The sequence below is a fragment of the Petaurus breviceps genome, unplaced genomic scaffold (genome assembly GCF_028583685.1).
Source record: "Petaurus breviceps papuanus isolate PSGF00001 unplaced genomic scaffold, PetGlider_PUasm1.0 91133, whole genome shotgun sequence".
NCBI lineage: Eukaryota > Metazoa > Chordata > Mammalia > Diprotodontia > Petauridae > Petaurus > Petaurus breviceps.
In genome coordinates this window covers 51893092-51904438 of record NW_027187419.1, presented here as the reverse complement: position 1 = coordinate 51904438, position 11347 = coordinate 51893092, and the positions used below count along the sequence as shown (strand labels likewise).

At 41.7% G+C, this 11347-nt stretch overlaps 1 protein-coding gene across 1 annotated transcript in view; it reads left to right on the top strand.

Annotated features, from left to right (window-relative positions):
* The first annotated feature begins 571 nt into the window (after nt 1-571).
* The window catches only part of LOC138155272 (potassium-transporting ATPase alpha chain 2-like), a 30924-nt gene continuing 20148 nt past the window's right edge, over nt 572-11347 (top strand). The window contains exons 1-10 of the mRNA XM_069080425.1: nt 572-580; nt 1767-1919; nt 3154-3213; nt 4886-5089; nt 5353-5466; nt 7010-7144; nt 7508-7625; nt 7932-8200; nt 8636-8834; nt 9013-9122. Coding sequence (XP_068936526.1) covers nt 572-580; nt 1767-1919; nt 3154-3213; nt 4886-5089; nt 5353-5466; nt 7010-7144; nt 7508-7625; nt 7932-8200; nt 8636-8834; nt 9013-9122 — 1371 coding nt within the window. The remainder of the gene's footprint in view (nt 581-1766; nt 1920-3153; nt 3214-4885; nt 5090-5352; nt 5467-7009; nt 7145-7507; nt 7626-7931; nt 8201-8635; nt 8835-9012; nt 9123-11347) is intronic.

Sequence of the window (11347 nt, the reverse complement as noted above, 5' to 3'; positions counted from 1 at the left end):
ATATCATTGCCCTTCTCAGGTGTTCCATAGATATTGTTTTATATGAAGACTGGAGAATAGTGTGCTGTATTCTTATTTTTATTTGTTTATATGAGGTGGTGAAAATTAAAGATCAGTTTGAAGGAGAGAGAGCTTTTTCCTTCCTCTCCCTGTCATCCCCCAGAAGTCCTGAGTTCCAGATTCTGCATGCATCCCCGCCCCCCTCTCCAAGGGATCCACCTTCCTGTAGTATTATTCCCCGCCCCCGTAGAGAAGGCAAAGACCAGATTTGAGCAGCCCACATAGATAAAAGTGGGAGGGGTCCAGGTGTTAATTAAAAGGAAGAGGGCAAGAGCACATTTCTCTGCTGGGAGCAGTCCTCTGAACCTGTCAGGATGTCGTCCTGTAACTGACACTGGGATTGCCGCCGGGACGGAACAACTTTCCCTCTCGAACCTGTGAGCTCCTGTGACCTGAACGCCGGACTCCTGAGTTCTTTGACTTGCGGCTCAATTCCCTGAATTCTCCACTGCTCTCTCAGCCCAGGAGCCCACTGCCTCACCCAAGCCTCGGACCCTCGCCATCGACATTCATGGGCAAGGTGTGTGTCGGGTTGCAGTCTGCCTCAAACCCCTACTCCACACTCTTGGGCTGGTCGGGGGAGAAAGGGATTAGGCTGATGGGACAAATTGGTGTCCACATAGCTGCCTGCACTAATTTAAGGATACTTTGTCTTTACCTGGAAAGAACAAACAGGCCCCAGGGGCTGAGAAAGGCAAAGAAAAATGAAGTATGGGGGGATTCCACGAAGTGGAGAAAAGCAAGGGATGAGGGATTGAAATCTGTTTGTTAGAATCTCTGTGTCCTCTAGTTTCATTAGTTTCTTCAGAGGTGAAAAGGAGTATCTTCATATCAATTTCCACAACCCAATTGTCTACAAAAAATTTCTAAAAAACTCCAGGTTCAGTATGAATATCTGAACCTACATCTGTTGTGGGGAGAGAGGAAAAGAATAAATTTAACTAGGGAAATTTGGCTGTGGGGAAGAGTGGAATCATTGTCCTGGGGAGCTTCTGTTTTAATTTCTCCAACTCATGTTATTGAGACCTAAGTTCCTTTTATTCAGAAGAGGTAGGTACATACTCCCTTGGATTTCATAGTGATGTCTTGGCTTCTAGGCTGGGTTTTTTGTTTGTTTTAGTCAAAGTAAAGCATCTGAAGGAGCTGGGGCTCCTTCCTCAAATGAGATAATATTTGTAAAGGGCTTTTGCAGAGTGCCTGATACATAGCATTAATAAAAACTTTCTCCTTCCCCTTCATTGGAAGGTCTGGTGTGGAGTTACGGGACAATGTTTCTTCTGACATACCCTAAGATTGGATCACCTTGCCAAAACTTTTGGAAACTTGCTCACTCATCCATTTAAAAGAAGTTTTGCTTAGCCTATCTGTGAGTGTGTGTAAGTTGGCTCAGTGTTTTGCTTAAGAAATAGCAAAGAAATCCTAAGGTCTTTCCCTAAAAAGAGGAAAAAAAAAAGGGAAGTGGCCCTTGGGGCTAAGGGAGGGAAGATTACTTTTCCATCCATATTCCAGATACCTTCCATTCTCCTCTTATCTCTCTGTCTCCTTAAGGTCTGTAGATGAGAGAGTCAGAAGATATTTTTACAGACCTGTCCTGATACATTCCTTCTTTTCCCCACTGACCTGATTTTGAAGACTTTGATCTCAAAGACCCCAGCTCCACAAAAGATCAATTTTCAACTGACACTCAATCTTTGCTTCTATTTCAGGAAAAACCAGAAATTTACTCTATTGAGGTCAATGAAACAAAGGACTTTGAAACAGTAGGCCTTGAAAGATCAGACAAGAGTGATGGCAAAGCAAAGAGGAAGAGACAGAGTAAGAAGGACCACCAGGAAGAACTCAAGAAAGACCTTGATCTGGTCAGTTATCCTAAGTTGAGTGGGAGCACCTTGGTTAAGTTCCTCTTTTTTTTCATGGCACTTTTGCTCTGCCAAGGGATCAGATGGCTTAGAGCTGAAATTGACCCTACCAATTATCTAGTCCAATACCATCATTTTGTAGATGAGGAAACTGAGGCACAGAGACTGTGACACAAGTAGTAATTAGTAGAGTCAGAATTCAAATCCCTATCATCCAGACTCTAAATAAAAATCAATGCTATTCTGTTAATTGCACCATGTTATTCATAAGACCCAAAGTCCTCGAGTCAGCCTTTTTAGATACCAGCAAAAGAAAAACCCAATGTCTGAAGGTTGTCTTTTTTTTTAATGCACCTGAGAAATTTTTAAAATAAAAACATTTAAATGTACTTGGACTGCTAGATAGGGCAATGTGCGTCCTGGAGGCAGTAGACCTGAGTTCACATCTCACACTCAGACACTCATGAGCTCTGTAACCCTGCTGAGCAAGTAATTTAACTTGTATTTATTTGCCTCAGTTTCCTAATCAGCAAAATGAGGAAAATAGCACCAGTCTTTAGAGTTGCTATGGGGATCAAATGAACCTTAGCTATTATTAAATTTGTTCCATGTTAAAATCAGGCTGATATAATCTTTGCCTGGAAGCTCTCTTTTCTAGATGGTTCCTGTATTCTTCATGAAGGCCCTGTCATGTGCAGCTCAAAGATACAGTTATTGTAATGAGAAAGATCATTTACAAAGTAGTTTCAGCTAAAAAAGGGAAGAAAATGAATGATTTTTAACTCTTATAGTGGTGCTAATTGAGCAAGAAATTAAAACGAAACCCGGTGTTTTTGTTTACCCTCCTTTAAAATGGGAAGAATTACAGAGCTTAGAGTAAGGAAGGGTATGTCTTTTCCTGATGGGGAAGGGTAAAATGAAATCTTGGTAGAGAATTCCCAGTATGGAAATACCTCTACTTTTTATAGATGAGATCTATTGATAAACCTAAAGTTTTAGCTACCTGGTGCAATGAGAGGGTAAGTGACTTGCCTGTGATCTAATTACATAGCCAACAGGTGTCTGAAGCAGGACTTAAATCCAGGTCACCCTTTACTTCCAAGGCCCCTTCCTGTTCTGGGATTCCATGGCCTGAATCAAACTTTGTCCCATTGTTCCAATGGCTGGTGAGAAATAGTCACTTAATTTAAGCTGCTTCTCATTCACTTGTTTTTTTTTCTTTTTTGAATCTTAGGATGACCACAAACTCAGCACTAAGGATTTAGAAGACAAGTATGGAACAAATATCATCCAAGTAAGTCACTGAGAGGATGAAGGACCAACATCAGGGACTTGATCCTATGTCTTTTAGGGGATGAGAAAAGGTGGGAAACACCTTTAGTGTCAATAATTCATTGTAGCAGCTTAGAGCAAAGCGATTGTCCCAGGTGGGCTTGTTTAGCTGCTTGAGAAGAAAGGTTACCTGGTCCTCCCTCATGTCCCTTTACTGGGACATAGACTTAGTCATTAGTTACTTTGGAAGAGATCCCCTGAATGATGGGAAGGATGTATGTCTCTAGTTAAGGACTAAGCTTTATCTTAGTTACTCAGACAAGGTTTATCTTTGTCCTTGTGTTTCTGGGAGTTTGTAAGAGGGAAAGAAGGATGTGAGTTCTCTTTGCTTGATTGGAAGTGTAGCACCATCAATCAGTATAGTACCATGGAACAGCAGACTTGGAACCCTTTCAGTGGATTGGTCCCCAAGCTCTGGACCAAGCAAGTTTCTTGCTTCATGGACTTTACAATCTGAAAGTGGTTATGCCATGCATAACTAAAAGATGAAAACAACCATGTTCACATTGGTGCACAAACAAAAACAAAGTTTTTCTTCCACAAAAAACTGATACTGCTTTCTATTGTGGATCTCAATTAAGATAGAACTTCATAATATGGAATGTCTCTCCTTGAGGCACCTTTTTTTTTCTAAGCACTATATGCATCCTTGCTCATGAGCAAGCATTCTAGTTAGGTAATATTGAGTTGGTTGCTCACTCAACAGATACTTATGAAACATTTGTGTTAGGAATAGAAGGAAATTTAAAGGTGAATAAAATATAATTCCTCCTCTCAGAGTATTTACATCATAGCAAGGAGAGGAGATGGCAACCATGTACACAAATAAATTTAATACAAGACAGATGAGTACCACTGTGGTACAATTAAAATTGTCTGGATAGACTATGATAGAAACACATTTCCTAGAGTTCATATTAGATTAGGGTGACAAGGCAATGTTTCATGGCATAGGTGAAATGTAAGTGAGGTCTTGAAGGATGGAGAGGTTTTCATAGCTAGGGAATACCCTATCTAGAGTAGATATAGAGAAAAGGGCTGGTTTAGTAACATCTGTTATTCAGAGTTTGCATAGTAAGATTATTTTTTTCTGAGTAAGGATTGTTTTGATTTTAACCCTGGTTATCAAGGAAAGATCATAGATCTAGCATTGGAAAAAAGCCTTAGAGGACTTCTATCCCAACCTGCTAATTTTACAGAAGACAAGACTGAGGAGATTGTAACTTGCCCAAGGTCACAAGATGGTATCAGAGGCAAGATCTGAATCCAGGTCCTCTGACTCCAGCGCTATAGCAATTTAGTTTTGATCTCTTCTCTGCAAATCCTTATTCTTCACCTAAGAAAAGATATTTCCTCCTCTTCATATGAGCATGCAGGATAGATCTTTAAGTCTAAATTGGTCTTTTCCATCCTATGAAAAAAAAACATTCAGAATTACAAGCTATAAGATAACTAGGAGCTTCACAAAGCCAGGACTTACTTTCACTATAAATACAATGATCCCTCCAACCCCCACCAAAAAATACCCCCCCCCCCCAAAAAACCCCATCTTATCCCCTAGAGTTCTACATCCACAAGGCTAAGAATGTCCAGTCATTCTTTAACACCTATTTTTCCTGGCTCTGTCTTTGCAGGGTCTCACTAGCACAAGAGCTTCAGAGATCTTGGCTCAGGATGGCCCCAATGTCCTTACTCCACCAAAGGAAACTCCAGAAATCATCAAGTTCCTCAAACAAATGGTGGGTGGATTCTCGAGCCTTTTGTGGGCAGGAGCTGTCCTGTGTTTCATTGCATATCTGATTGAGTTTTCAAAGGACAAGTCTGCTTCCATGGATAATGTAAGTATTTAAAGACTTCCTGCAAGGTTCTTGTTGTTGGTTTCTCTGTCATAGAAAGGATACCAGAGGCTAAGGGTAGCTGGAATCTTGAACTGACAATCAGGGAAACAGGGAAAGATGCATGAGATGATTCCCCACTGACCCATATAACAAACACTTGGGGATCTAGCTTTCTTGCGGGCTGAGATCCTCACCCTGTGAGGCGCCTGGTTCACTCTGAGCATCTGCTCCTCTGACTTAGGTCTCCTTTCCCTTTCATGCAGGTCTTTTTGGGTGTTGTTCTCATCTTGGTGGTCATCCTCACTGGGATGTTTGCTTATTACCAAGAGGCCAAAAGCACCAACATCATCGCCAGCTTCACCAAAATGATTCCTCGGGTAAGTAGCTCAAAACTCCCTTGACCTGGGTCATGACAAACACCACTTATTGCTGCTTCTTTTTTTTTTTTTAAAGCACTTGGGGTTAAGTAACTTGCTCAAGGTTACACGGCCAGTTATTTCTGGGTGCGGTGCTGAGTATCTGAGCCTGGATTCGATCCCAGGTTATCCCGACTCTGGGGCCGGTGCTCTTACTCGCTGTGCTACCTGGCCGCCCCATTTACTGCTGCTTCTAAATCTTCCTATAGTCCTGCCTGGTTTGTTTTTCATTCACTCATAAAGTGCCTTCTGAGAAGGTCAAACAGTAACTTTTTTTTGGGGGGGGGGTGAGGCAGTTTAGTGAGGGTTAAGTAACTCACCCAGGGTGACACAGCTAGTAAGTATTAAGTGTCTAAGGCTGGATTTGAACTTAGTTCCTCCTAACTTTAGGGCCAGTGCTCTATCCACTGCACTACCTAGCTGTCCCCAAACAATAAATTTTAAAGAACTTTTTAATTAGGACAGAGAGTGACCATATCTACCTGGGAAGATGAATCTGTACTCATTCTGCCCCTTTCCTCTCCCCAGTTCTTTGCCTGCCTGCATTGACGTTGCCACCAGAAGACTGGCAGAATGGCTTGACCTAATGCCCTTCCCATTGAATAGAATGATCTTCCTATGACAGGTTTTCTGTATTATGTTTGAAACAGTGGCCAAAGGAACTGCCGACCTTAATTGGGGGAAGGGAAAGGGAGTGGGATCCCTTCTTTGCATAAAGAAAGGAATAATCCAGGTCATCACTGGTATAATTATGACACATCACACAAAAACAGCATGGCATCCAGGAGAGGGTGCTGACCATGCAATCAGGCAGACTTGGCTACATCAGATACTTACTAGATGCATGATCTTAGGGCAGTCACTGAGCTTTCTCTGGGCTTCTACATTCTCATAGGCATTGGATTTGTTGGACTCTAAGATTCCTTACAGTTTTAAATCTGAGATCCTGGATTTTGACTTAAATCTTCACTGTTCAATCTAACATTCTTCCTATCCTCTATAGCTAACATCAGTTCCTGCAGGCAGCTGTTCCCTCTTTCTGTCAAGTCCACAATTCACCCCATTCTTCTCTGTGTTTTCTTGTCCCCTTGTGCACTGTAGCATTTAGAGACCCTCAGGGCCCAGGAGAAACACTTGTTGCTCTATTTACATCCAGATGACATAAGAGTTTTGGAGTTGGAGCCAAGGAAACCTGAGTTCAAATCCTGCCTCAAATACTAGCTTATGCCCCTGGGCAAGTCACTTAACCTCTCTTGGCCTTGGTTTCCTCATCTGGAAAAGGAGAACAATAATAATAACAGCTACCTCTTAGGGTTGTTGTGAGGTTCAAAGGAGAAATGTGACAAAGGTTTTTGCAGGTCTAAGAGCATTATCTAAATGCTACTTATTAGTCTTGCTATAGTTAAAACTTCAATATCCTCTGGTGTTGAGCATCCAGACTAAGGGTAGATGAAGAAGATGCCATGCCAGGGTCTGAAGTTTCTTTTTCCTTTTCATTTCCCAGAATGCTTTTGTCATCAGAGATGGAGAAAAGAGGGAGATCCCTGCAGAGCAGCTGGTTGTAGGAGATATTGTAGAGATTAAAGGTGGAGACCAGATTCCTGCTGATATCAGGATCCTGGCCTCACAGGGATGTAAGGTAAGCTTCAATGTAGAGTTCCCTCTAATAATTGGATCTGGTCCCAGTCTCTGTAACCTATAGTCCCACCCAATAGTCCTTGATTAAACCAAATGGACAAGACAGCCAAAGTGCCTAATTCTAGACCTTTCTCAAATCTTTCTTAAAGAAATTACTTTGTATTATTGAGTCTAAATTTGGTGTTTACTTTAAATGTACATATTGTTTCTTTCATTCTCCTCCTTTTTCACCTACCTAGTAGAAAGCAAAGTTCTTCAAGCTAGACATTTCATTTTTTTTAAGAACTCCAGTACTTTGCACTGTATCTTGAATATAGTAGGTAGTTCATAAATGTTTGTTAAGTTGAATTGAATTAATTTACAGGTAGATAATTCATCTCTTACTGGGGAATCAGAGCCTCAGTCTCGAACTTGTCATATCACCCATGAGAATCCCTTGGAGACTAAGAACATTAGCTTTTATTCTACCACTTGCTTGGAAGGTAAGTCTGGGGGAATATATGGAGCAAACATTCAACGAAAATGAAAGGTTCTTGTACTTAGTCTCCACTTCTTGGTCTCCTTCCTACCACTTAATATAAGATTTTTTTTTTTTCCCAAGGAAAACTAAAAAGACTTGGCTGTACCCAATATGCCAATACTTGATGTAGTATCATGCAGTTTGTTAGATGAGGGCAATGCCTAACTGGTGGTGATATTAGGCCGGAAGATGAAGACAGAAGCCCAAGCAGTCTGTACCCCTTATAGGCAAGACCTCCTGGAATATCATCCACATTCTTGCCTTCCAGGAACAGCAACTGGAATGGTCATCAACACAGGTGATCGCACCATCATTGGAAGAATTGCCTCATTGGCTTCATCTGTTGGGCATGAGAAGACACCAATTGCCATTGAAATTGAGCACTTTGTCCATATTGTAGCAGGGGTAGCTGTTTCTATTGGTATTCTGTTCTTCATCATTTCAATATGCATGAAATACCGAGTCCTAGATGCTGTCATCTTCCTCATTGGCATCATTTTGGCCAATGTACCAGAGGGTCTGGTGGCTGCTGTCACAGTAAGTTCATGATGTGATCTATGTTCTTTGACTTGGTCCTTATTCTCACAGCATAGAATATTTAAGCCCCCACATGAGCTGGTATATTACAAGTCATTTCAGTGTTTTAGAGTAGAATACTTTCCCCACTGGAAGGCAATACTTGAGTGTCTTAAATAGGTTGGGTATTAGGGGAAAAGATAGGGTCACTTAGGATAGTTTGAGCATTAGAACCCAAGATCATAAGGTAGAAATCTTCCTTTTTGGGAGATCTGTAAGCAACCTTATGTATATATTTATTTGCTCTAATCTTGCCTGGAAACAAAGTGAGAGATCCAAAGAGTGAACTGAAATTCATAAAGCAGTCTCTATGTTGATCTCTCACCTGGGTCTGACCTGTAAACTGAGGAGTAGAAGATATTGAACACTAGAGGGCATTTCTTCTTTCATTTCTAGGTGAGTCTGTCCCTGACAGCAAAACGGATGGCCAAGAAGAACTGTCTGGTGAAGAACTTGGAAGCAGTGGAAACTCTGGGCTCCACCTCCATCATCTGCTCTGACAAGACAGGGACCTTAACACAAAACAGAATGACTGTGGCCCATCTGTGGTTTGACAACCAGATCTATCAGGCTGATACAAGTGAAGATCAGAAAGGTGAGGCTTTGGAGGCAAACTCAAGGATGTGGGACTGAGCATGGGAAGTTAATGCTAACCCTGATAGGGTGAGTAGGCTCTTTCTGAGATCTGTTTGTATCCTGTGGATATACAGACTCACTCTCCTCTCCCACAGCAGTCTTCTATGTGCTACATCACTCTTCCTCTTGCTTTCCAGACCAGCTCTTTGACCAAAGTTCTGCAACCTGGACCTCCTTATCCAAGATTGTAACACTATGCAACCGAGCTGAGTTTAAACCAGGGCAGGAAAGTGTCCCCATCATGAAGGTAGGTTTTCTGCTCATCTGGGTATAACATCAAAGCCAATCTTCTGTCCCCTTCTCCTGTCCTGCCACTTAATGAGGTGCATACATAATAGCAAATTTGAATTGCCAATGTGTCATGTAGCCAAGTAACAAAATAGTACCTTGGCTTCATTCTACTTTGTTTTGTAAAGTCATAGGAAAAAGTGGAAGAGATCTTAAAATACTGACTTCAGAAAGTGTGTTGCAGTAGTTTGAACAGGGCTGCAGTTCATTCTGGTTCCTACTGAATCCAACACCATCTTGATGGAAATTTTATGAAATTTCTGTTTTGCTGAAACTATGTAAATTAGTCCTGTTTGTTCCTCCAAGACCCAACTCATCCAAACCATGGAATTCAGCATTTATTAAGCATATACAATGTTCTACACACTAGGGCAACCAGATATATATAGTCCCTGGCCTTTAGGAACTCACATTCTACTGGTGAAAAACTACATGCACAAAAGTATAAGTGAGAAACACTAGCAACTGTGGGAAGGGGGAAAGGTCTCTAGTTATGAGTTGTACTTGGGCTGATAATTGCCCGGAGCCAAGAGTAACAAAAGGCAGAGTTGAGGGGAAAGTATGTCTCAATATACAAGACCGATGGCCTGTGCAAAGGCAAGAACATGGGAGATAGAATGCTGCTTGAAGGGAGCAGGAAGGACTCCAGTTTGGCTGCCCTAAGGGTAGTAGTGTGTAATTAGAAAGGATTGGTAGATTACTTTCTGTTCACCTCTTAAACTTACCTCTTAAATCCTTTCTGCTTATCTTTAACATCCTGTAGGTCATTATTCAAACTCCACCCAACACTCCCTACTATGCCATTCCTTATTCCACTCCCCTCCTCAAAGTTCCTTCCTAACTCCCTGTTTTCCAAGGTACCCTCTGGAATTTCTGTTCAGTAGGTAACAAACTTACTTTCATCTTAAATCTATACCTCTCTCATTCCTTCCATCTATTAGCTCTTAGTGTAACCTGGCTTACCCCTGATGACACAGACTTCCTGGCCACATTCTGCTGTATTGAGTGTACCTTCATGCATTCTCTTTGGCTCTCTGATTGAGATCAGGGAGTTGCAATATTCCTTGCTCCCCACTTCCACTTCCAGTTTCTCTCCCTTCCTCCCTCACTCAGTAACCTCTCTTTCTTTGAAGTCTGTACTATTCATATCCACCACCAAATCAAAATCCTAGTAACTGTTTTCTATAGACCCTCAGGTCACTCCCCTTAATTCCTCAAGGAGTTTGATACCTGACTTACAATTTTTATTTCTTCCCCAACTCTTGCCCTCATACTAGGGGACTTCAACCTCCCTCAAATACCCTATAACCACTCAGGTCCTACTCTCCTCCCATGAGCTACTCCTCCACCACACCTCAGCCACACACAAAGAAGGTCATCCCCTAGATCTTGCCTTTACCCATAAATGTACCATCTCCATCCATGTTCAAGAATTCTGAAATCCCCTTATCCCACCATAATCTATTGGCTTTTCACCTTCCCTCTGCCTCACATAACCCTATTATCTATCCTCATGTGACCACCAGTCCCTTGACTCCTCAGTTCTCTACCTGGCCATCTCTACTGAACTAGCAACCCTCTCTTCTTCCGCCTATCTTGACTCCTTGGTGAACAAATTTATTTCAATGCTGTCCTCTTCTCTTAAATCCCTAGCCACCTTGTCATATCACCTATTATGCCCAACCAAACCTTAGCCTTAGGCCTTTCTCACCATTTTCCACCTTTCTGTCTACACACATACTGCCAAATGAGACACACGTACAGCTGAATGAAGGTGAAGAAAATCACCCAGTTATGCTGTTTGGGTCCATTAAAATTCTATGTTACATAGCCTTAACTGTTCCCTCACTGCTGCTTAGCAATCCTATTATACATCCATAATCAATTTACTGTCTGACTCTCCACAGTGACTCTTCCAAACCTTTAACCCATCCTCACATCTTCCGTGGGTCCCTCTCCCCTCTCACTCTCAGATGAGAAACTGACTTCATATTTTACAAAAAAATTGAGGCCATTCACTGTGAATTCCTTCTTCTACCTTCTGTTCCCTTCCTTCCTTCCTTCCTTCCTTCCTTCCTTCCTTCCTTCCTTCCTTCCTTCCTTCCTTCCTTCCTTCCTTCCTTCTTTCTTTCTTTCCTTCTTTCTTTCTTTCTTTCTTTCTTTCTTTCTTTCTTTCTTTCTTTC